This window comes from Dermacentor andersoni, chromosome 1 (genome assembly GCF_023375885.2).
Source record: "Dermacentor andersoni chromosome 1, qqDerAnde1_hic_scaffold, whole genome shotgun sequence".
Classification (NCBI taxonomy): Eukaryota; Metazoa; Arthropoda; class Arachnida; order Ixodida; family Ixodidae; genus Dermacentor; species Dermacentor andersoni.
This window is the reverse complement of record NC_092814.1, coordinates 185,572,078-185,598,870: the sequence shown is the minus strand read 5'-3', so window position 1 is coordinate 185,598,870 and position 26,793 is coordinate 185,572,078. Positions and strand designations below refer to the sequence as shown.

The window sequence follows — 26,793 nt, the reverse complement described above, 5'->3', positions numbered from 1 at the left end:
GCGAGCGCAGAAACCATAGGCAGAGAAGTAATAGTAAAAACATAAATGGCATGAAAACACAAAAAGAATGACTTGAGATTGCAGGTGGGCGCATATCGGTTAAATTTGCAGATACGCGATTTCCTTGTCTAGTAACAGGATGGATCGTGAACTGATGCATGAAGGACCACGCTGGATGATGGCGAATGCTTCGATAATTTCGCGCCTGCGCTGGTCAGCGTGCTTTTGGATGACAGTGACTTTTCTAAAATAGGGGATGCATTTACTCGACCTGCAATGCAGAGCAAGATTGCTGCTGTAATTTTGTTTTATGTTGTTGGGGGGGGGGGGGGGGTGCGTGCTCCCGGAGGCGATCATTGAGGCAGCGTCCCGTTTGTCCTACGTAGGAGCGCCCACACACAGGAGCGCCTCACCAGCTGCATCACATGAGTTGTTAATGAAATACCCTTGAAGTGATGATATGATGATGATATGATGTTTCTACTATTACTTCTCTGCCTATATATTCTGCGCTCCCACAATAAACATACTTGTTGTAAGTCAGCGCTTTTGCCGTGTGTTTCTTTTCTGTGTCCCGTCATTCGCGCTGTTTGCTAAAGAATGTATTTCACGCTTTACGCCGTAAGCCCCCTCCCCCACTTTATTCTTTTTTTTCAAGGAAATTAAAATAAAACACAGTATCAGAATGTTTATACCTGTAATGAAAACCTAACCACGCCTAGCCTAGATTTTGCTTTCGTAACATCGTTTACCTTGGAAACGTCATTTGCTTCAGAAAGGAAAGTTTTCGTCCGTACACAAGTCCCTTCGTTCATCGTGCCACCATTGCTCAGAACAACCAAGGAAGGGCTCAGATCAGTGCTTCGGTTTGTCTTACCAACAATTTAAACGAAACAGACGATGCAGCAGGACAGGACGTTTCCACGAATACCCTCGTGTTTTATTTTCCATGGACGCCATTCCTGTTCGCAATCAGAGAAGTGGACATAGACAACAGCGGGTGCTTACAATACATGTAAAGGTGTAACTTACAACCAAGACTAACTACCAACTGGGCTTCGTGATAAGATCACAATGCAATGAATCCGGGGGCTGGTTTGCTAACTCCATTCGGCAAGGAAGAAAGATTCCGGGACTGTTAAGACTAATGAAATGCGAATTGAGCGACAGACTAATTTTAGAGTTGTCGCGCGCTACATTTCGTTTACGGGCACAGTCTTTAAAGCGAAGCTTTCTTGGCCTCTACCCCACTCTCCCTTCTCCTCTTTGTGAGTGCTGGCTGCTGTTCTCTTGTGGATCACACAACTTGGGTCACTGGTTATGTTCCACAGAGTATGTGTCCAAATAGACAAGTTAGGCCAATTAGGAATGCACAACTGAGAATGTGGCAGTGGGTATGTGAACATTCTTCTGTGAACATTCATAGACAAGCAGAACAATGTCGGTTGCTGACTAGTGATGGAGAAGTCGGCATCAAAAGCCGCTGATTGTGGAAAAAGAAGTCGACAAAACAAAATGAGACCACAGCATGCATCAAGCGATGAGCGTTGAACTACATAGAAGCGAAGAACGAGAAGTGAATAAGTTTAAGTACACATCAGAGAAAGCGCCTCTTATCGCCGATTCACCCGTATGCGTGGGTTCCGCCGATGTTATATCTCTCTACTAAATCTATCTCGGCTGTCCTTCTATCAGTTTTCATTCGCTGCATTCACAGTGGCGCTCCTGGTCTAAATTTAAAACGAATGTCTAAGGAATACGAAACCACGCGTCACATTCACCGTTTTTATTTATCTACCGATCGTTTTTTTTTTTTCAGCCAGGTTGACAACGCGTAAGGGACGCAGAAAAAAATCCATTTGTACTCGCCGCCCACTTACACTTCGTCACTGACTCGAGCTCCAAGTTAGAAGTTTTACTACACGTTACTAGAAGGGCAATATTTTGTTTACTGTTTATATTCTTTCTCTAACAGTTAGCATCTCACAACACCGCCGCACAAAAGCAAACATTGGAACTCACAGGTACCCAGACCAGGCTGGACGTTTCATTTACCGACCTAAGCTCTCCTTTTATTCTCCGAGCGGCACTGTCGGCATATATTCAGGCATTGTAAGAAATTTCATAAATCTGGATTATGCATTTTGTGTCAACATCACCGATGCCTATTACCGCTTAATCCGTACATTCGTGTATTGGGCTTTCCAAATACGCACTACAATAAGAGGCGCCTTTCGACTATCGCCAAAAGTGAGACCCAGGACTGCAGCAATATTAGCTCCTGTACCTTCCTGCAGCCATGGGCCTAATGCCCTTTCCAGGTTACTCCTAGATGTGCCAGCGGTTTAAAACAAACTGCGACCGAGAGTCGACAGAGTGTGTTCGGCGTAACACTCACATTGATTCTCGGATGCATAGTGTTGTAATCGCACCGCTGGCCCGAGTTGTTGGGGTCTCGGTGCTGACGCCCGTTATTGCCAATGGGTCGCAAGCCCCAAGGGTAGCGTTGGCCTGGCGGCCTGGGGCACTGGAAGCATCCGAAGGTCCCGGCAAAGCATGAGAAGACTGGTAACAGAACAACTTGTTTATTCTAACATAGCAAAAGAGCGGCCGGTCAGGTCGACCGAATTGGAGAGACGGGAGAGCACGTAACTCAACAGTACAAATCGGAGCCTCTCCTCTGGCGTCCGGGGGCAGCTGCTCTTATACTCCCGGCGTCGCGGTCCAAAAGGGAAGGAGGGAAGGTCACGGGATGAAGGTCACGGGACGGCGCAGCAGGAGCCCACGACGGCGCGAACTGTTGAGCCGAGAGACCTCCAGGCTCCTCATTCGGGGAACTCCGCTCCCCGGCTGCCGCGCTTTGACAAGCGAGGGCACACACACACACACGCACACACGAAGACACGTGGCACTGAAACACGCCTGGGCACGCTTGGCGGGTAGGCGTTGCGGCGGCGTCGGACGGGCCAAAATGTCCGCCGCTTTGAACAAAGCCCCGGCGTCCGTTGCATCCGCGCCGGCATTACCGCGCGTTGTAGGCGAAACGTAACAGACCGCCCCGCCGGGGGAAGGAGATCCCGATGGTCAGGGGACTGCATCCGCTGTCCGGAGGGATGTCGCTCGATGATGCTCATAACCGAAGTTGGGCGTCCTTGGGCGTTTCTTGAGCGCAGCGCACAGAGAAGGCCTCGTTCTCACGTTCAGGTGCACACAGGACACTGCAAAGTGACTTCGGGAGAGTTGACATTTTTGTTCTCGTTTCCGGCAAGCGTTAGAACCACGCCAAAAGTCAACCGCTCAGTCAGCAAGCATGGCACAACCCTCACTAAGCCCTGCCAGGCTCTTTCCCCTTTTATACTGCTGCCTAGTTCCTTACAGTAGTTTAGCAGCACTCAGAACGCGTCCACAAATCGGAAAAATTGCACTAGAAAGCACATCATCACTTTGAAACACTACACAAAAGCAATAAGTTAAAAAAAATCCTGCCTCAGGAAGAAAAACATCAGTAACAAGCAATTTTGAGGCTGATTCCCACGTTAGGGGCTTCGACTTAAGCCATCGGCGTTACCGTTGAGACTCCCCTTTTTGTAACGCACCTCAAAGGAATATTGTTGCAAAGCGAGGCTCCAGCGCAGGAGGCGGCCATTTTTGGGAGAGATGGTCTGCAGCCATTGGAGAGGGCAGTGATCCGTCTCAATGATAAACCTCGAGCCAGCTAGGTAACATGACAATTTCTGAACGGCCCACACGATACACGCACACTCTTTCTCGGTGGCGCTATACGCCTGCTCACGACTGGTCAGCTTACGACTAGCATACAGGACGGGGTGTTCTACTTCTCCATTTTCCCGTTGGCACAGTACAACGCCCATGCCTCGCTCACTAGCATCACACTGAACAACGAACCCTTTTGTGTAGTCGGGCGATCGTAGCACAGGCTGGCTTGTTAGGGCGCTCTTTAGGGCGCTAAAAGCTCTTTCCTTCGTCTCATCCCAGACGACTGTTTGCGGCTCTGTCTTTCTTAGAGCATCCGTCAAGGGAGCCGCGATATCAGAGTACCTGGGAATGTACCTCTGATAATAGCCGGCGACACCTAAGAACGACCGAATATCGGTCTTCGTGCGCGGTTGCGGGAAGTCTCGCACAGCGGCCACTTTTATTTCAGAGGGGCGGCGACGACCCCGACCAATCACGTGTCCGAGGTAGACAACCTCGGCCTGTGCTAACTGGCACTTGGGAGCCTTGACTGTCAAGCCCGCATCGCGCAGGCGGGTTAGCACTGCCCGCAAGTGCGCCATATGTTCAGGCCAGGATGCGGAGAATATCGCTACGTCGTCTAGATACGGTAAAGCGAATTCTTGCTGTCCCCGCAACACTTTATCCATGAGGCTTGAAAAGCAGTATGGCGCGTTCTTCAAACCAAAACTCAAAACTTTTGGACGGAATGTCCCCATTGGTGAAATGAACGCCGCATACCTACTAGCCTCTTCTGTAAGTGGAACCTGCCAATAACCCCTGACAAGATCTAGGGTGGAAATAAACTGAGCGCTACTCACTCTCTCAAGGCGCTCCTCGATGTTAGGGATCGGATAAATTTGATCCTTAGTGATGGAATTAAGCCTGCGGTAGTCGACGCAAGGACGAGGTTCCTTGCCCGGTACCTCAACTAAAATCAAAGGGGAGGTATAATCACTCTCACCCGCTTCAATAACACCGAGCTGTAGCATTTTCTTTACCTCAGCCTCCATAATATCGCTCTGGCGGGGTGACACCCGGTACGCCTTGGATCGTACTGGCTCTGGGGAGGTAAGTTCTATGTCATGAGTAAGGACAGAAGTCCTACCAGGCCTCTCAGAGAACAGACCTTGAAACTCTTGTAAGAGCTGGTGTAGTTCGGTTTTCTGCTCAGGCGACAGCGATGCTTTACTTATTAAGTCACTAATGACTTGATCGGTGTCTTTCCTGTTCGTCACTGAGCCTAGTCCCGGAAGCTCGACCGGAAGCTCTTCGGGCACGTTTACCATCATGCACACCACTGCTTCCCGTTGCTTATAGGGTTTGAGCAGATTACAGTGGTAAACTTGCTGTGCTTTCCGCTTTCCTGGCAGACTCACCACGTAGTTAACGTCCGACAGTTTTTGAACAATCCGTGCTGGGCCCTCCCACTGCACGTCGAGTTTGTTCTTTAGCGATGTGCGCAATATCATGACCTCATCGCCCACCTCAAAACGACGGGCCCTGGCTGTCCGATCATAATAAACCTTGGCCCTCTGCTGGGCCTCTGCCATTGCTTCACCTGACAACTCCTGTGCCCTTCTTAAGCGTTCGAGGAGCTTAAGCACGTACTCTACCACGACTGGGTCGTCGCCCCTGCCTTCCCATGATTCTCGAAGCATGCGAAGCGGAGATCGCAGCGAGCGACCGTACACCAGCTCAGCTGGCGAAAACCCCGTAGCCGCATGCGGCGCGGTTCTTAAAGCAAACATCACTCCAGGCAGACACAGCTCCCAGTCAGTTTGATGTTCAAAACACAATGCTCTCAACACGCGCTTCATGACGGAGTGGAGCTTCTCAACGGAATTCGACTGGGGGTGGTGCACTGAGCTGTGTAACAGCCTTACCCCGCACCAGTCTGATAAAGGCGTGGGTTCGGATCCCACCGCTGCCACCAGATGTTGTAATCGCACCGCTGGCCCGAGTTGTTGGGGTCTCGGTGCTGACGCCCGTTATTGCCAATGGGTCGCAAGCCCCAAGGGTAGCGTTGGCCTGGCGGCCTGGGGCACTGGAAGCATCCGAAGGTCCCGGCAAAGCATGAGAAGACTGGTAACAGAACAACTTGTTTATTCTAACATAGCAAAAGAGCGGCCGGTCAGGTCGACCGAATTGGAGAGACGGGAGAGCACGCAACTCAACAGTACAAATCGGAGCCTCTCCTCTGGCGTCCGGGGGCAGCTGCTCTTATACTCCCGGCGTCGCGGTCCAAAAGGGAAGGAGGGAAGGTCACGGGATGAAGGTCACGGGACGGCGCAGCAGGAGCCCACGACGGCGCGAACTGTTGAGCCGAGAGACCTCCAGGCTCCTCATTCGGGGAACTCCGCTCCCCGGCTGCCGCGCTTTGACAAGCGAGGGCACACACACACACACGCACACACGAAGACACGTGGCACTGAAACACGCCTGGGCACGCTTGGCGGGTAGGCGTTGCGGCGGCGTCGGACGGGCCAAAATGTCCGCCGCTTTGAACAAAGCCCCGGCGTCCGTTGCATCCGCGCCGGCATTACCGCGCGTTGTAGGCGAAACGTAACAATAGCGACGCTGTGATATCGCTGCTGCTTGATCAAGTAATTCGGCACTTTTGCATCTCGTTTATTTAGGACAACGATTTATCTGCCCCTCTAGCCATAGATTGTGTACATAACAGCATAGTGAAAAGAAGGGCTCTAAGCATATATGGCCGATGGCGTTCGGGTCTCTGCCAACGCCTATAATCACGGTTCATTTCGTTCGCAACAGAAGCTGGAAATGGGAGAAGGGAGTGGAGGGTGGGGGAGTAGCTCGAAGCGCACAGCTATCCGGACAGCATCTAGCTCACGCGTTTCTGACCAGTTTCCGAATTAATGTTATGAGAAACCTACGCACCCGCTTTGCAGAATAACCAATATACGTGTCAGGGAGAGAGGCATGTAGATAACCGAAGACAGATGCACAGATCCCGTAGCTACATTGACCGGCTTTCTGGGCTTCTCGAGATCAACTAAAGGATAAGGCTGGCTGCGTTTGTTCCTGTTTTCTTGGATTAGACGGAATAATTCTGACATCACATCTACAGCTTGCCTTGTCAATACGTTTGGTTAAACCAAAACCGTGAAGGCTAGTAAATGAACTTACCGGGCTGGACGGTGTTTGTACGCTGTGCAGTCGCAGGTGTAAGATGTAGCTTCACGTGGAAACTGAAAAAAAAAAAAGAGAAGCATTTCGATCAACTAATGAAAGCTAGTGGACTTCAACGTGCCGAAGCTGCACTGCAGGCTATGAGGCAAGTCTAAGCAAAGGGCTGAGGATTAATTTTTAGCACCTCTATTCTTTAAGGTGGACATCAGTCTAAGTACATGAACTTTACTGCATTCTACTCAGGTTGGAACCTGCAGTTGGCCGACAATCGAACCAATTCCCACGGAGCCGGAGGCATTGTTTGTGTTGACGCTTGTGGGGACTGAGACGCGGCACGAGCCCTTGGTGCTCGGTATGCCCATGCGAGTACACGAGGCGCCAGACGCTTCATCAATAGCTAGCCACTGAAGCTGGAAACGGTTTTCGTCTATTTTCATCTTCGTGATTCCAAAGTGCTTTTCCTGAAGGAAATTCAGCACAATGCCACTGCGAACACTTCGGAAAAATTAGTCTGTTCATCCAAACAATGCAACCCGCTTCAATAGGAAGCTTAAAAAGCTGAACCCAGAAAGGTCGAAAATCCGGAGACTCATCCTTTGGTCCGCCATGCGTACTATACTACAAACCACCGTTAATAGCATGTCGCCTTATTTCGCTCTCAATATGTTTTGATGTTAAAGGAAGATTATGATGTGTAGGAAAATTCAAAAAATCTTCCGTTTGCTCTCCAACATCCGCGAATGGCTGTCTAGATAAGGAATCTTCATGGCCAATTTCCATCCGCAGGTCGTTGCCCTATTCTATAGCGGTAGGATGTAATGAATGCAACGGTGTACCCTATAGCAGTGGCAACGGCAATGAATTTTCTCTTTGGATCAAAAAGTGTGGTTAGTGGTTGATCATCTGCCAAGAACCAAGAAAAAATGTTGCGCGGTACCGCGGCAACTGTCCGAGGCACGGCACGTACTGTCAGCATCAAATCGCCAGAAATGTGCGAAGAACGGACGAGCTTTCGATGTTGGCCATGGCAGCGCTGAGCCTCGCATGCTCGCTTAGCAACTTGGCATATAGATTTACAGCTTCGCGTCCTCAGTGGTGCCCTCCTAACAGCGGTCTTCTCAAAAGAAGAAGGTGATCATGACGGCGCCATTTTTAAGCGCCACCTAGGTAGATAAACAATTGAATGGTGAATAGTACATATTGACTTTTTAAATTACACTCTGGCGGCTCGCGTCAGTGGAGGCAAGTGGCTTCACGGTTCTCACAGTGGTCTGGGGGTCACTTTTTTGGCCGCTGCCTGATGCTGTAAAAAACTGCGATCTATCCGTCACTCCCGAACTCGACGAGCTGTGGCCATGGAAGGGTGCGCACTGGAGAGCAGCGTGTCCTCATTCGTGGCAACATGTCCGACCTCATGCAATCGGAATTTGAAGACCAGAGAAGTGTGTTGAGCCACTACGTATAAACTCAAATTTTAACGAATGATCACAGTAGCACAACGCCTTAAAAAAAAGAGCAATACATACTTGCCAAGCAAGACTCTAAATAGGGAAACATGCAAACAGGTCACGCATGCTGCTCGTCGAAGGCAGCCAAAGAACACGAGACAATAAATTCTTCATTCCAGCCCCCAAAAGACATGTGGAACTTGGTCTCAATGTGTTATCGCAGTCCTTGATGAGAGAGAAATTCCGCATGGTGTTTCAATTATGCACTTTTTGTGCACCAGCCCGACTGTGTCGTGTGCACTTGGTCGTATGCCATTGTGTTGATGTCAGATGGCACTCACTTGAAATTTATCAGGCCTGACAGAGACCCGTGGCTTATTTTCCAACATTAGTATCTGCTCGTATGATGTCCGTGTGGTGTGCGCCATATCTCTTTTTTAAATAACGCTGATGACTTAACATTCCCGTAGAGAGAGGGAGAAAAACTAAATACCATATGGTAGCTTTCAAGCTTGTATTCTCTGCTTACCAGATGTTATAACAACTATTATACTTCTTTAAAACATTGAAATAAAGATAAGAAGGCATTTTTGCGGTGACATATCTTTCACCACGGAAGGCATGAAAGAAGTTTAAATAGTCACTCGCTCAGTCATTGGTGAGCCGTATGAAATTGCCCTATAAACGTTTTTGCTTATTACTTTTGGACATATATGCCGCAATTGCACTATTGGATTCAGCCAATGCTCAAGGCATGACGACTACGTAGGCAACCCAAGACTAGCACCAGTTTCGAGATAGCAGGTCGAGAAATTGCCGAGAAGCACATTGGCGTGACACTTAATTTTTCAGAAACTCTTCCTTATGCACTGCGGAACAGAATAATACGGAACGCTAACTTAATTCGTGCCAGGTTTGGGGAACAAACTTATCGAAATCGTTGACAGTCTTAAGCTTCCTACAAAATGGCGCAGCCTTGAACATTGACCAGCTTAAATTTTGCACTTGCAACATGTGATGCTATGTAAACGATATTTACATAGTGAATACATAGAAAAGGTATTATATATACTTTTTTTACTCCCGCGGTACAGTATTATATATATATATATATATATATATATATATATGTACCACCACCACTCACAGGTCTGTGAGTGGTGGCACTGGCTAACACTCCCAGGGTTCTGCTATATAGAAAACATAAATATCCAAGAAAGTGAATGGGGAAACGGCACCGCGGTAGCTCAATTGGTAGAGCATCGCAGGCGAAATGCGAAGGTTGTGGGTTCGGTCCCCACCTGCGGCAAGTTGTTTTTTCATCCACTTTAATTTTCATTAATTTATAGTTTCTTTATTTCATTTATTAAGCCCAAGTGATTTCCCCTATGTTGTCCTTGGTGTCAGTGTTTGTTGGCTGCTTATGATATGACTAATAAATATCGGGCCCCTCGGCTAACCCCCTTTCTTCTCGTTTATATATATATATATATATATATATATATATATATATGTGTGTGTTTGTGTGTGTGTGTGTGTGTGTGTGTGTGTGTGTGTGTGTGTGTCTATGTGTTTATATATTGTGATGGCAGCAGACGTACAGCTCTGTTGTTGCGAATGTTACAAAATTTTCCAGATTCGAAATTTGGCAACTAAATTAGTAACACTGCTCTATGACTACGCTTAGTTACTGTTGTGGTACGCAGCCATAGTGCCCACGTATGTTCTGCCCGACGTCGCAACCACAGCCTTTTCGTGAGACGGGAAGTCATGTTACATTAGTTTAAAAGCTATCCATCCATTTCACTCAATCGTCTATTTAACATCGGCACGCACGCCTGCATGACACCGTGAGAACACATCCTCGGCCACGCGATTTTGAACTCTCGTAAATGAAATGCAGCTTTGTTGCAGGGATTTCGGGGGACAGCGCGCTTGCGGGCGCTTAACATTGAAGTTAAGAATTTCTTTGACATAAGGATTATGGGAGGGACTCAGCTCCCTCTAGCTTGTCTCGCCAAAACTAAATCGAGCTGAAACGCAGCGCTTTTCGAAGACAGAATAGCGCATTTATTATTATTATTATTTTTAAATAAGGGGGTCGGCGCAAGGTTTGTCCTCCACTTGTGCAGTATGCGCATACTACTACTACGCGGCTCGTCACCACATATATGCGCAGCTGCCTTCGCCGCGTCCAAATCCTCGCTTTAACGCCGGAAAATCGTCTCGAACAGGGTTCGCGAGTACACGGGTCCCCAAGAAGAGTTCGCGCGCGCACAAAGCCCTGTCACGAAAGGAGAACGAAAGGCAGCCGGCGCAGCGCGCTGTCGGCTTTATTTGCAAACAGTGCATAGGAAATGGGCATTATGTGCGCGCGGGTATGCGCGCCGAACGATGAGCGAGGGAGGAAGGCCGGGGTTTCGGCTCGGGGGCTGCTGTCGGCGGCGGTGGTAGCTATGGTGCCGGTGGTGGTGGAGCTGCCGCCGAAGGGTCTTAGGCGGGGTCGCGAACAGCAAGCACGGCACAAGCCGGGGTTCGGAGGCACTCCCCGTCCGCGAGGAGGGGGTCAGCTGAGCAAACGAAAGTTCAATAACCCCACCTGCGCACTGGTTTCGTGTTCGTCGGCCGGGAACCACCGGGCGCGTACGAACGAACGCACACGAGGATGGGCTTCTACCCCTCCCCTCGCCGCCTGTGCACGCGAAAAAATCGTGGTCCGGCCTGCCGCCCTGTCCTGGTGTCGGTTTTGTGGTTTCTCCCCTCCGCTGCCTTCAAAGTTTCCCGGCTCGCGCGTTCCTCGCCGCAAGCAGCGCGTGCATCTGCCGTGCAATATGAAAGCAAAAGCGTGTGTACACGCGACATTGCGCCATAGCCGTCTCAGCCGCCGCAGCTCTCTTTCTACTCCCCTCCCACCCATCTAGGCCCCACCCCACTTTCTCCTTCTTCCGCCTTACCTTTTTGTATTTTCGATATCCCACACAATAAAAACGTTGTTCTCTCGTCCACGGGTGCATTTCATGGCCTTTATGCTTGCTTTCGAGACAACACATCGTTTTTTTTTTATCCGCTCGCTTTATCCACGCAGAGATAGACATAGAGAGAAAGGGGGTGATGTCAAGTCAGGATAAAGCGACGGGGAGGCTGCAATCTTGATTAATGGATACGGCTGATCCACTTCAGCTTTCCTACTGTCAATTTGAACAAGACCCGCTCTGTTGACATACAATAGCCGCCAACAGTGAAACATGAAAGAAAGCGGCGGAATGTGCCGATGGAAACTGTACAGATCGAAAACGTGGGGAAAAGCTGGGGTCCTAAAGTTACCAGCACACTGAGAGGGAATGTTAGATATAAACTGAAGAGGTTAGCCTAGCTATACACCTGGAATGTTGCGCCGGATGCGAATGATCAAGGAGCAGACAAAGAAAAAACAAGGCGCATTCAAAACACACTGACACTCGAACTTGAGGCAATTTAGAGACTCATACAACCTGTTTCCCGCAAGAACATTGGAATAAAGGGCGCGTGAGGCACAGGCAACGCACCGGCATGCGGCATGATGGAAGGACATTGCAATGCTTGAATATATGTGCGCCGACTTAGGTCCCAAGTGCTTTTTAAGGTACGCAATGCTATTTATGCTAGCAAAGTGGCATAAATAATTGGTATACTAACTGTTTTGCAATCAGCTTTAAATACATCGGTAGTTGTCCTGCCACTGATATTCTGATATAGATGTTCAAAGCAGCGATTGTTGTGATAAAAAAAGTAAACAAAGTTTAAAGTATTACGCGCTTACTTGTATTCAAACGGGCGGGCACCTACTTCCTAACCTGTACGTGCGAAAGTTTGCAGAAAGATAATACCTAAAGGTGCGTATATATGCTCAAAGCATTTGATAAACTAAAGTGGCGTGGTGAGGGCATGCCGCCTATGTGGGGAGGGTGAATAAAAATGTGCTCACGTCGCAGCTCGTGCTCTCGCGCGTGTATAGCGTCGGCAAATGTTATGTCGAGTTGAATTTTACTATGTTGTAGGAGTGCTGACTGTAATAATAAAAAAAGAGACATCTAACTCCAGTATTTGATTGCCAAATGGCCTCGTAACATGAGCAGCAAGGTTTTGCGCCGATGTACTATGGCGCCGTAGTGGCGGCGTTACGAGCTTCAACGAGGAACTGTGGTGATGAGTAGTAGAACTTCAAGACGGCGGATGCAGTGTGACTGAACGAGTTTCCTGTCCTCTTCTATTCAGAATTTACATTATAAGGACTGACCAGGATGGGCGTCGGGTAACCCGTGTCGTACGTTCCCTGCGTCATAAGCGCATGCTGTGACTCATTTCAAGGATTTGGCAACGGCGTCCCCTGACGCAAAGAAAACCGGTTGCTACATACGAGCAGCACAGCGGCTTGGCTTGACAGCCAGTGGGAACTAAGTGTTTCATGCACGAGGAAGACCCTTTCAAGGTTTACTGTCGTTATCGAACGTCATGTAATGGAGCCCCCCTGTCGTCGATGCTCATGTGACTAAGCCACGGACATTGCAAGTCGGTTGCATATGTGACGTAGTTTCATTTCCAGCGACTTTCCACTCGCAATACGAAGCAAATGATGATGGAAAGAAAGGCTGAATTCACGTGATGGGCTAAAGTTTGACTTCTCAGTTTTTCAAAGAACTGAGAAGTCACTTGTTCATGTTATCAGCATGACTCTTCCTCTGAACCCATGAGAATAACGCCATCGCCGGGCTATCCCTAAACGAATACACATCGGCGAAGAAAAGTGAAAAGGTGTATAGAAAGGTAGGGATATCAACCACAGGTAGTTTCTGTTGGCTACCTTGCTCGTGAGGACCTTGCTCGTGAGGACGAGAGTATCAAAAGAAGAGAAAGAAAGCCTAAGGCGAGAGAGAAAGAGAGGATGACAAACAAAGAAAACCACGCACGCTAGACATAAGCTAAAATGCCGCGGGATGGCTCTCCATTAGGTTCGCTTGCATGAAACCGCAACTGAAGCTCTGAGGAGACGATCCTCTGTGGCTGTTCCCGTTACAGTGTGGCTAGAAAAGCGCTCTCAACCATCCTTGACAAACTGTACGATCGTCTCTTGATGGGGGAGAGAGTTGTAGGACACATGGTCCGGACCTGGTTCAGCCCTTAAGGCTTTACACGCATTACTCCGATACGTAAGGACTTGTGGTTGGTGTGACGACTCTGAAATTTGCAGCGCGTTCCATCGTCTTATAGTGTGCGCATCTGTTTTCTTTCTATTTTTTATCCTTTCCCTCGTTATATCACCTTTTATTTCCTTCACCACTTTCTTTAGGACAGGGTATATCATCACCATCATCAGCTCATCTTTATGTCCACTGCAGGACCACAGCCTCTCTCAACGATCTCCAATTACATCTGTCTTGCGCTAGCTGATTCCAACTTATACAGTGGATAGCCAATCCGTATTTACACTGGCTAACCTCCCTGTCGTTGTCTTTCTTCCTCCTCCTTACAGGAAACCGACTCAAGTGGGTGATGTTAAGAGGCATGTACAACAGAGATCACGATTCTACAGCATTATCATTAACTATTGTTTCTTTGAGCTGAGATCCAGGCGGACGATCAAGTCAGAGGCCAAAAAGCAGAACTAGCGAAGATGGGTATTTGTTTCTTCGTTTGCAGCAAGGAAGCACTGGCCCGACCTGGTTTACAACACGCACCATTCCAAGCTGGTCACGCTGAGTCAACCTACCTCGTGCGAGCGGCCTGACCCGTTCCCGGCCCGATGCTCGCCCTGCCCGCGGCTAGATAGCCGTGAACCAGGATGGCAATCTCAGCCTCGTAAGCGGACTCGAAGCGCTTTTGTAGAGTGGTTGTTTTCAAAGAGCAGACTCCGTACCAGTATACATGTACAAAAAAACGAGCCGAATTATTCTGTATGTAAGATCTTTGTTTTGTCACCTCGCGCCTCATGCTCAAGAGCCATGTATCGTACCAATCCTGCCACTCAAGACATGCACTAAAATGCTATCCCCTTATGTTGCTCCACAGAAGAGAGCGCTAACCGCCCTTTGCGGTGACGTAAATGCCATGTTATGCCGATCCCGCAAGCCAAAATGCAGATTTATTATGTCGCGTAAACCAATTGGCTTTTCTGTATATGGTATAGAGACCGAGTGGTAATGCACAAGTGTAGTTGCTAGAGACAAAACAAGCTTCCTTTCACTCTCTCTTTCTCTTGCTTAAAATTTAAGAAAGCAGCCCGAGGTTAGTTTTGCAGTGTGAAGCTGAGGAGAGCCCGTCCTTCCTTACTCGCGCCCAACAAACAAAACACGGCGCACGCGGACGCAGTATACAACTCGGCGAAGTGGATGGGAAGGAGGACTCACTTTTCTGGCCCTTGTCTATCTATATACATGCGACCGGCCACCCCGGTGGCTCACTGGATACGGCATTTAACTGTTGAGAACGAGATATTTTACTCACCTACTCTGTGTTATGCTCTCTAGAAAACGGTATCCGGTCGAAACGTAAACCGAAGTGAGTCATGAAAATGAAAGCGCTCGAAGTCGACTCTTCCTATTCTTTTTTTTTTTTTTTGAGCTTCAGTCTCCGTTCATGAGTCATTGTGTTCATTGAACCAAGCTGGAACAGTATTTGCATGTCTAAATTTGCGCGCCAACTTCGCAGTGTCTGACGCGTATTCTTGTAATCGTGTGGCACGCGTCAGGACGTTCAGAAGAATAACGGACGAAGGAAACCGGCGTCGAGCTACATTCCGTCGTTTCTTTCGTCCGCGATATTGATTTCCATCCCGTTCGCTTGACTGACATCGGCGGATGTCAGGGTGTCATACATTTTACGCCTATTTCCCTTCTCTGTCTCTCTTCATTCCTCATTCAATTATTCTTTCGCAGCGAGCAGTTGCGTGTACAGGGGGGTAGATTAAAAAGAAAAGGAATAACTTAACGAGTTGGAGTATGAAGTGTTTGCGCGGTAGCTGTGCGCTAAGCGCTTAACTCACGAGTTAGCCCGATACCATTAAAGGAGAAAACAATACGCCCACAACGTGCTGCGCGGAACAGTATTTCCTTATTTCAAAAAAATAAAATAAAGAAAGGTGAGGCAAGGATAGTGCATACGATAGCAAAATTGCATCTTCGCATCAACGCGTGGCAGTAGGCCGGCGCTTTAGAATCGTGCTTGTTTTTCGACCTTGGCTGGCGACGTGAGCGTCAAGGTCTGTACTTCTCGGCGCGGTTTCGGAATGAATCTCCCGTCTTTCGCCTCGCAGAACTCGCGTCTGCGTGCCCGCGATTCGCCGTCGAATTTCCGCAAGCGCCTCGCTTCCTATGGGGATGTGACACGTTCTGAAAGTGTTCGTCTCCTGACAGGAGCTCATGTTTACGCAATGCGTAAGGTGCCGAGGCCTCGGACTCGCCAGGAGCGACAGCACTCGAAGCTGCTGTAAGTCGAGTGGGTATTAGTACGCTCTTGCGGGCGCGTCGCTCAAAGCTAACTCATTGCAGTTTGCTCTTTGTTCTCCCAGAGGCAAATGTATTATTCGTCCTTAGTAACTGATTGTTGGCAGCGCTCGTATTAAGCGCTGCCGTAAAGCAAATTGCCGGGAAGCTGGTGGTGGCCGGTGGTGACAGTTTCAACACATCCAGGTGAGGAAGCTTCGGTTGCCAAGCCCAGGTGATATCTCTGTCCCCGTATCAATACCATTGTGTTCAACTGCACGGGAGGAACAATGGTCTAATATTATGCTACCACCATCATTATTACCTCATCATCCTTTCATTATCTTCCGTAAATTACCTAACCTCAATACTGAGAACTTTACGCCCTGCGGGCGTCCTTTTATGTTTTTCTTCCTAACAAGCTCCTCTCTTAAGAAATCTTGAGTGCGGGGTGTACTTTGAACTGTAAGTGAAGCAAGAACAATACCAACTTCCGGCATTCACCGCTGACGAGCGTCTGAGGAAGCTCGTCAGCTATTGTTGGGAATCTTACACGTGGTAGGCCACTAGCGGCTGTACTTTCTCCTGGATGAGCTCGTGTCTTTGCTGTGCTTTTATCCCCTGGCCATCGAACCCTACTTCAATGAGCAAGAGTCAACCGCGTACATTTACCGCGTTTACTACAGGTACCTCTGTTTGCACTCTTTTAAAAGACAACGAAGCATGCTGCAACACAGGAGTTGTTCTGTTTTGTGTATTCGTCACGACAAATACCTGTTAGGACATCGAATTTCCAACAAAAATTCTAGCAGATAATTCTGTTGCTCCGACTGTTCAGCTACCATGAGAATGCTGGTTAGTATACATGTTTGTGTATAATCTTCCTGCTTGCAGCTTCAAATTTGTTATTTGTTTCGCTTTATCTTTGTAAATTTCCCAGCACTCGTACATAGTTTTCTAAACACAGCGAGACAGTCTCTGCGCACACGTGCAATCAATCCGAATTGTTGCATTTATAACGCCTGTTGAAAATGATCAATTTGCAATTCACAAAGCCATCCGAAGCCAGAAGGATTAACTTTAAGCCAAATCCATGTAACGTCCGTCATTCTCATGCTGGCGAAACCGCCACACGCCTCCCATAGACGCGAGCGCCAGATTATCTATAAGAGTTTCTTCTAGGATATTGTATGTGTCAAGGGACCGCCCCACCCTCCTAGTTCATGTTGTAAATGTGCAAATAGTCTTGGCGCTACGCCTTATTTCTCGTTTGCCGCAGCTGCTGAATTTGACTAATTACATTAGCGTGGTACCCTGGTGGTGCCAGCGCATACCGAAGTAATCCACCACGCCGCTCTTCATCGCCCGATGTTCCTCACAAAAAACATTGTTATATTTGTATAGAACGTAAAATGAACATCAATAAATATTCACAGATAACTGGCCCCATCCGTATTGTCAGCTATCAGCGGCACTGAGAAGTAAACAGTGAGAAGTAAACGCTACCAAATGACACGGACGTTTCACGCTCATTCTCGTTTCTTTTCTTTCGTGTGCGTCTGTGTAACGGACTGCTTTTATTGATGGCGAACAAATGCCCAGCTTTTTGTTAGACTCACTTTAATTGAATTACTCAATTTGTAGTGAAAATCAATTCTCCGCATGTGCCGAGATTTGTTGTGTCAAGATTGCGAGGGAGACGTGAATAGTTAACATTATACGTGAAATGAGAAGTGTCAGCGTTTGTAGAGCTTGATCTCATCACTGTTTAGGCTGACTCAGCGCTTCTTGTTTTCCCTGGCACGAAACAAAACAAAAAGCCGTACTTTACCAATGCCTCAACATATGGAGCACGCGTAAATAGCACTCTGCGACTAGTGACTAAGCGGTGTGAGTAGTTTCGTCAAAGCAACAAGTGCAGTTGTTTACAAACAACACTCATTCAAGGGGCGACGACCGCTCCGGAGACGGCGTCGTCAGTGTCACGAGCTTGTCGCGTCTCTTCCTACAGTATGTCGCCCTTTAACATACGGTAGATGGTTTGAGACAGCGCAGTGAATGCTTCTCGCAGCGCAAATTTTCCTAGTGCAGCTATGTACGTTTCTTTCTTTCGGCCCGACTTCTATATGTTAAGCTATCAGTATACTGTATTTTTTTTTCTTTCCTGTTTGCATGGAACATAAAGGACAATTCTGCCCTGCTCATGCAACTATGAAAAGACAATCGCGAGCACGTGTTGCGCTTTTGTGATCGTTACGACTTCGAATGCGACGTTCCTCGCAGTGTGTTAAATTGATTAGACAGTAGACTACCCTTAGAAACAAAGATCATCGGACTATGGCCCGACACGCCACAGGCGTACAAAGTGACGTGGGCGTACAATGAAATCGACTGGCCGCAGGGACCCATTGAAGGCGTGATGGACAACCACACGTGTTCGCATTGCTATAGTGCCTTCCTCCCTTTCTTTCCTATCTTTCTTTCTTTTTTTCTTATCCCATAACCGCCTTGCCGTCGCGTAGGGTAGCAAACCGGACGGGCGTCTCTGCCACCTCCCTGCCTTTCCTTCCGTCTCCACTTCCTCCTCGGCCTTGCCCAGGTAGATTACATGAAAAAGCGAATGCGACTTGCGCGACAAGTCGCAATGTCTAGATGGCCAATAAAAAGATTCGCTAATTGATTTTGCTTTGCTTAAATCATAAGATGAGCTCCACTTTCGAGATATCCGTCCCAGAAATCTACATAAATAATGTATTAACGTTACACTTAAGATAATACCGAAGTGCATGACGCACGCTTTTTTGGAAGCTGTTCGGTGGAACGTCAATGTATTTCGTAGCACAATTTAAGGCCAGGTAATTCAAAAGTAGAGTGCTAGTCTTATGGTTTCTACTAAGCAAAACATGATTTCACTACTGCTCGGCTTCAATTTCGCAATTGTATCATGCACCCTAGAGTGAAAGGCTGAGAAGTTCATTAGTTATTATTTTTAATGAGGTGTTTAATAATCTGCTCGAAATTAAAAAAAGAAGGCAGCATACTTACTGATAGGTGGCGTTTAATATAAATTATATATCTAATGGCTGATCTCTCTACAATCATAATTAGTAATTAGGCAAACACATAAATACCAGAGTGAAATTGAAGTGGGCGGGCTAGGAATTGTCTGCTAAAACGGACACCACTCCCACTAGCTTGAAGACAAGAGAAAGAGAGAGACCGAAAAAGAAATGGAAGAAGATAAAGAAAGGAAAGAGGAAGGCACACCACAACACATCACACACACAGTGCGAGCGCTACAGACGTTCCCGGTTTGTGGACAAAACATCGAAACACTTCAGCCCTCGTCAGAATGACCAACTTTCAACAGTTGTTCATGTGTGCTGCTGTGGGAGTTCCAGCAACTTAATCTCAATCGAACTGCACTTACTGATTTCTTGTTTCTGAAGGGTCGTGTTTAAACTCGACGTGAGGCTCACACAGTTGTACTATAGAGATAGATAGAGGAAAGGGGAAAGGCAGGGAGGTTAACCAGAGGGGAAGATCCGGTTTGCTACCCTACGCTGGGGAAAGAGGGGAGGGGGAGGTAAAGTGATAACAAAGTAGAGATAAAGAAAGAAAGGAGCACAGACATACAATCAGAGTTGGTCACTGTCGCCGCACACTGTCACCGCACAGCACAGTAGCACTTGCAGCACTATGAACATCTGTTCATGCTACAGCCGCTTGTCCAATTCTGTAGCCCTTAAATACTGCAACAGTGCTCTCGTCGCCTTCTGCTGCGATGACTTGTGATGGCGGCATTTTAATATAGAATTATGCGCAACCCGCCACAATGTGGACAATATCGCTAAAGGAAAAAATGCACAATCAGCTTGTTCTAACACTCCTCCCCCAACTATCTGTGTAGCGCTTAAAGTTTACATCGATGCTGCTGGTACCTGGCCACTTCAGGCTGACGTACAGACGCCTGTTAGAAAGAGCTGTCGTGTTTTGTCGCCGTTTTTCCAACTGCTGAGCAGTGCCACGTAATGCCGATTACAAGCTGGTGGCTATCTCTTCCGCTTGTCACACTCATTGTTTGCCTTGCAAGACTAAGTCAGCTTGCGGGCGTGTGCCTTCCTCAAGGAGACGCACACCTGTAATGCGAAACGGACACTTTAGTCAGAAAACCGGAATGCTAGCATTGATATTTGTCTTTCTTTATTCAGAAAAGAATATACACGCGAAACGAGCCGCGTCGGTGCTTCAGGGCCCCATTCTTAAAAAAATGTCCCGAAGCAGTTGAAAACATAAGGTTAGTAACACAATGCCTCTAGGCTCCTAGCAACTCCAAGCTATAGTAACACCATGCTATAGCGCCGTTAAAGTTAGTTGATATAACTAAGTTGGTAAGCTCATTTCATCAAAAAGGATCAATTTTAACAAAACCAATAGCACGCATACTACGTGCTTGCACACATCGCAATCGTTCACAAAATGCGTGATCGCGCGTGAGCGCAAAGAGCAAGACGCGCGCCATCACAGCAACATCCAGAGAATGAAGGTGGCAACGTCGAGGGACAATGACATATGCCTGGCATCGCTTTTAATGGCTGACAACCAAAGGACGCCGATTGAAACAGGGAACAATTAAGTGCTTCCCACATATACAGATTGCTATGCGTTGTAGTTGTCCAACCAACTTCCTACAATTGCGGTTCCAGGAAAGCGCCACAGGGAAGTGCACATTATCAACGAAGCAGTACGTCATCACAATGACGCCTTAAGAGTGCCATCATACACGTTGACGAATCGTGAGAGAGAGAGAGAGAGAGAGAGAGAGCAAAGGCAGGGAGGTTAACCTGAGGCGCGTTTCCGGTTTGCTACCCTGGATATAGGAGATTGTAAAGACGACAAAGAGCGATAGAAGTAATAAACGGAACAAAAAAAGACAAAAAAGGAAAGAAAAAAAGAGAAAAGGAAACAGGTAACAGAAAAAGCGTTCCAATCACAGGCGTTCACACAGGCCGGTCGATCTCAAGAAGCGCAGGAGCGCTTGCACGGTCTTCTGATGCGGTCAAAGTCGCGTCGATGTTTCAGAATTCTTCCTTCTGACAGAGGCTGGTCGTCCAACTGTTTCAGTAAGATTGAAAGCCATTGTCTCTGCACACTGTACTGCCTATGCGGAACGCGCAGGCATTGGTAAACGCGACGCCCAACCATAGCCCAATCATAGCCATAGTTCTGCGTGTGAACGTACAGAGAACCGTCATGCTGAGGACGCTTCAGAAAATTGTGAATGTTACAAGCCAGCTGCATGTGCTTAGCAGTGACGTAGTGGGATGCAGATGAAGTAAATGAGGCAAAACCACCGTCAGAAAGTCGCTCAGCGAATAAATGCCTAGGGCTTGTAGGAAAAAATGTTAAAAGTCTGCCCCGACCAAGCATACCTTTTGTTTCCACGTCAGTACTTGCGCCTGTCACGAAACTATTCTCGCTGTCGTGGCTAACGTGCAGAACAGAAGATGCAACCCAACTCCCGTGCAAGCCGCCGGAAGCACTGGCATCTCCTGTTGTGCTGCTGACAGCTACCTATTGTTTCTCGCGGATACAATGACATGACGGTTGCTGTCAGGCGATCCAACTGCGTCAAAATTGTCTCCGGCGTCAGGTTAGGGGCGAGTGTCAAAACGAGAGCTGTGGGGAAGAATAGCATGGGCAGTTGTAACCTAGGTCTAATGAGCTAGATATTTACAATGATTCAGTGTATAATTTAATGGTGAAAGGCACTATCGGCTTTATTATAATCAACCATTTGACTTCGGGTAAACTTCCACGCAAATGCTTCTACAGTGGGCGTAAAAAAATACAATTGTTAATGCAGAAATTCTTTTTTGACATCGACTCAGAAAAAAACAAAAGGCCACTGTATTCAACGAGAATATCCTTATCACGGTGTATACTGGGAAGAAGCGCAGTAAATTCTTCAGCGATTTCTCAAGTCGGCGAGAAGTCTGCAACATCCCGGATCACTATTGGACATCTTTTGCACTACGTGAAAGCGCCTCGTATTTTAATGCAATCGATTATGTATGTCTGCTGTGTGCCGTGTTCTCTAGATGCTGCTGCCAGTGCTTTTGGACAATAGTCCTGTTAGAAATGCTTATGAAAGTGAGTATAAAATGCGGATGCGCTACATCGAGTTTCTTCCTCAGTATTTGGATAATGAACGTTTAACGGCGCCATCTGAGCGCTAATTGCAGCTGCGTCTTGTATCGCGTCAGGCATTTCTTGGTAATTGATTGTTACAACGCAAACGATGAAACGATGACCGACGTTGCTCGAACGTGGAAACACCTCCTTGTGCGTGGATAAAGAAACGAGATAGACAGAAAGCAACCCGCAGTCGAAGCGTTAAGGAAGGAAGGAAGGAAGGAAGGAAAAAGTGGAGAAGGAAAGGCAGGGAGGTTAACCAGTTTAGATTAACCGGTTTGCTACCCTACACATGGGAGAGGGATTGGGAAGATGAAAGATGGGGAAGGGGGAGAGAGAGAGAACACATAGCACAACACACACACATCGTTAAATATCTACACACCACTATTACGGGTTCCTCTAGATTCTGAACACAGCAATGTGCACAAAAACTTGTAGCACCGTTCTCTCCCAGAAATTCAAAGGTTTCCTAGTGCCACAGATGCTAGTAATACTGTGTTCTTAAAGAACGCGAAGTCCTTTTGAAAAAATAAAATAAAATAACATAAAATAAAGAAGAGATACGTTCGATGGCAAGTCAGCTTTTCAATCTATGTGATACTTTCTTTCTTTTTGACGAATTCATGATTCTTGATAAAGAATTAGCGCATTTATTTTATTTTAGAAAGTAACATTACAACAAGCACAATCGACATCAATGCCAAGCCCTTCGTAATGATCTGCATCAGAAACTCGTTCTTGCAGCGGCCGCGTTTTCAAAAGAGAACCAGCTGCCTGGTATGGCCTCAAATATTGGTGTAACTATTATCAGCATCTTGGCAAGGTTTAGTAGCTCGAACGAATAATCGTTAAAAAAAGAAAAGAAGAAGAAAATGGAAGGAAGTGCAGCCCAACCGACGCTACCTATAGAGCATAAAAATAAAAATGAAGTATCTGTGAAATATTGTAGGCATTTTCGGCCCGTGAGTCATGCGAAACGGCCTAAATGACCTCGTGGCACCTAGGATGGCTTAGAAAGCCACTAACTCTTTTCACATTTTCCTTTCCTTCTCTCTTTTTTTTTTTTCTTCTCGAGAATTTCACTCTGTAGAATTCGGAGCGATTTTTCTACACGTCAGAGAATACTAGCCGGAGCCTCCCTCAGGTACAATAAAATACCTCCCAAAACAGTTTTAATCGAAACAGAAGCGAGACTAAATAGGTGCGCGGACGCAAGCCGAGTTATTGCCACGGTGGTTCTGGCCTAGCGAAGATAGGCGGCGGCGATTGTTGCCCGGCATCAGCCGGGGAGGAGATCGCTGCTACTGGCGCAAGTGCGCGTCGTTGAACATGGCGCCGGGCCCCTTTGTTGCCGGTGTACCAGAACGGGCCGTATGCAGAGCCTTTCTCAAGGACGGATCGCAACCACGCGGCAGCCCCCGTTCGGCAGAGAAAGGGCCGAGCGCGACCGACATCGGCCCGAAAACCCGTTTGAGCGCGGGGGGATATCTTCGTAACCGTAATGGCTGCTGGCTTAGCAACACCGCACGCGGGGGCCCGCGAAGGGGCTACACCGGGCGACGCTTTCTGCGAAGGCAGCCGCGGCGTTGTTGACGACCTCGGCGGAAGTCGCACGCTCTGGACGTGACGTAACCGACCGCGTACGCCCCTCTCCCAGCAGCTGGTTGGTGGTCTCTTCCCGGCACGCCGAGCGCGCGCGCGGCGTTGGAAGAGAAGGTCGCCGGCACGACTGTTCACGTGCACGCGGCGTGATCCGAGCGAGAGGCAGCCGCGCGCGTTCCCGCTTTTTATCGTCGGTCGAGCTGCCTGCGCGCCGCAAAAGGAAAAACAGCCTCCGCATGGAAGCAAGCGCTGCCGCCGACTCCTCGAGTAGCTCAAAGAGTACGCAAAACGAAAGCGCTCGCACGCAGCAGCCATGGCACCGCCGGTACCTAAAAACGGCACGGATGCCGCCGACGAGGCGTCCTCGTCTAGTCGGCCCCGCATCGTCCTTCCCTGGAGTTTGCGGCAACAGTGCCTGGACGAGGTGGGCCGAAGCGTGTGGCGCTGGAGCAAGAGCCTGGACGAGGAGTCCGAGCCCCGCACCCCGGCTACGCCCATCGCCGACAACCCGTTCGCCGAATGCCCGCTGCACGTCAGGCAAGACCTGCTGGAGTGCATCCTGGACGACGAGGCACGCAGCCCGGCCGTGCGACGCGTAGCCGAGTTGCTGCTGGTCTGTGGTGTGGAGTCATTCGACTTGAGCTGCCTCGATGACTGCAGCACTGCCGACCTGCAGTTCATTCTCGCCCTGCTGCAGGAAAACGGCTCTTCCCTCTGCCAGCTGACCGTCTCGGGCCTCTGGATGTACTCGCCGGAGAGCGATGAAATTGTCAAACGCCTCCTCACATCGGCCCGCAACCTTCGTGTGCTGCGCATTCAGGAAATATACAGGAACAATTTGGAAGCTTTAGTTAGGTCATGTCCATTACTGCAGCGTCTGGAGGTAATGCATCATTCGATAAACGCCGAGGACATTGCTTCCGTGGCCCAAATCGTTCAACGCGAAGGGCTGTCGATCCAGCGCAGCCTCATGGAAGTCCGTTTGCCATCGTCCGTGAACGGCGAAGGCGTGATCAGTCTGATCGAGACGTTTCCTAACCTGCAAATAATACGTTGCGTCTACCTCGAGGCAGTGCTGGACAGTCTAGATGTTAGGGCCAGCACGGGCAGTCGGGAATGGTGGGTACGGAGACTCAGCCGTGTCCACGCGCTGCAAAGTGGCCAATCCATGGGATCAGGAAGCGTTGAAAGGCTGGTCGCATGGTTTCCAGGCTTGGAAGAAGTCGTACTGCACGTACAAGAGGACATGAACGTGAGGGAATTGGCTAAGTTGAAGCGCCTGCGTTCGCTGGAACTCAGGAACAGTCAAACAATACCATCTTCCTACACCGACGACGTGCTACCACTGCTGGCTTTATGTGGGAAGCGGCTGTTACGCCTTGGGCTCGAACACTTCGACGTTGTTGACCTTGCGAGGACTGACATCATGTGCCCCGATCTAGAATCCTTGTCACTGCGTTGGTTCATCCTTCTGGGCTGCACAAGCCCTACGGTGAGCTCAAGGATGGCCGCGGCGAGGCCGTTCCAGAACCTGAGGGAGCTGAGGCTCCGGCCTCGCGTTGGTCGCGCCGTACCGCGAGAGGCCTGCGACCTTCTACTGTCGCACTGCCAAAACATCCGCCACTTGGAGCTTTTCAGCTGCACCGGGCTGACGGACTCGTTGGCCGCAGCCCTGTGCAAGCGCAACGGGTTCGCTAGTCTCAAGACAGTGCGGCTACGGCACGGCCACGGACTGACTGCCAATGGACTGCAGTGCTTTCTTTCCAGAGCTTCCAAGCTTAAGTTCTGGAATGCAGGCAAGATCACGCGGAGATCATCTCTTAGCGACGATGACGAAGACGTGGACGCGGGAGGTGACATCGTCGGTGATCAGTGACGTGTTTCTGTGATAAAATGCCCCTTTTAAGTTACAGAACATTGGAGTAAACGCCGCGTCATAAGGCCTACCGACGCCGTAAATTCAATGCAATTTTGTGCTTTGTAACATTATTTGTGTTGCTGTTTGTTTATTGATTTCGTGTTCTATGTGTTTGTGATCAAATACTGATTGTGTCCTGTGTACCTGTACGGCTCGCGGTCATTTATTTTTCTTTTTTTTCGTTTGCGGCGTATCTGGTTAATGAACCTTTGTTTCTAGTCTCTGCCAATCTTAACGATTATCAGAGAACTTTGGTGCAGGTTTCTTGCTATGCAGCAACAAACCTGTAGCATGAAAGCAACGTGCACTATTATAGATTGTTTTCCTTCGTTCAGTGGTGTGCCCGTTCGCTTAACGGCATCACGTATTTGTGTTTTTGCTCGTCTTTTTTCGAATGGCGCACAGCGTGCCACGGTGATAAGGGCCACATGTTTCTCGTGCCAAATTGTTTAACGCTCTATGTACAAACTTTATCTGATTTCATTCCAAAGGCTTTTGTGTACGGACTGACGCATCATGCGGGGAACTTACTACATCTACTATCGTGAGTGTTGTTCCGTGCCTGTGAAAATAAATGAGCTTGAACCTTCTTTCAATAATTGCATTCTTGCGACTTGCGGCTGGAATGTCTCGAAAACCGGCCGGATACCACTTTGGCGGTGGCGAGGACTCTTCCTCGAACGTATAAATATTAGGTGGGGAACGAAGTTGTAATCAGGCCATATGCGCGATAATTACGGGCATTCTGTTTTCTTCGATTACTCGCGTACTTCAATCGCGTATTTAGACTGATCGAGCATTACGTAAAAGAATAAGGCTGTAAAGCGCGGGAAAAAAAAGAAAAACGTCTTATCGCCTGCGCAATTCTTGTTTGATTCTGCATGTGCTGTGGATGCTATGGAGAGCCACACCGAGCACGCACGCACACCTGAGTATTCCGATGCCCTGCACAACTTTCATCTTCTTTTATTTTCTGGCTGTTAAATCTACGCATCTACGGCCACGCAGCGCCTACTGCTGATGAGTCTTGCCTGGATGGTCTATTTAACCACTGTCAGCGTTTCTACGCAACACAATCGGTCCACATGTCGCAAGAGCTTCAGAAATCTCGTAATCCTGGGGCTCCCTCAACCGCACTTATCGCATATCTGTGTTATCTACAAGAGCCTGGTCCTTGACTGAAGAGGGCAGCAACAGACGGCTTCGCGTGCGGAGTCCAAGCGGCATAGTTTTGCCTCCTGGTGACGGCTTCACAGGCCGATGGCCGCCATCAGCGAGG

The 26,793-nt window shown here is 48.5% G+C and overlaps 2 protein-coding genes across 2 annotated transcripts in view; one reads left to right on the top strand and one right to left on the bottom strand.

Moving 5' to 3' along the window:
- The window catches only part of Ddr (discoidin domain-containing receptor 2), a 723,836-nt gene that overhangs the window by 448,405 nt on the left and 248,638 nt on the right, over nt 1-26,793 (bottom strand). The window contains exon 3 of the mRNA XM_055062865.2: nt 6,889-6,950. The gene's annotated coding sequence lies outside the window, so the exon portion shown is untranslated. The remainder of the gene's footprint in view (nt 1-6,888; nt 6,951-26,793) is intronic.
- LOC126547121 (uncharacterized) lies at nt 23,698-26,104 on the top strand. The gene has a single exon (XM_050194989.3). The coding sequence runs from the start codon at nt 23,910-23,912 to the stop codon at nt 25,470-25,472; it is 1,563 nt and encodes a 520-aa protein (XP_050050946.1). The 5' UTR covers nt 23,698-23,909; the 3' UTR covers nt 25,473-26,104.

Coding starts and splice junctions, on each gene's coding strand:
- LOC126547121 (XM_050194989.3), top strand. CDS start 23,910: ATGGCACCGCCGGTACCTAAAAACGGCACGGATGCCGCCGACGAGGCG.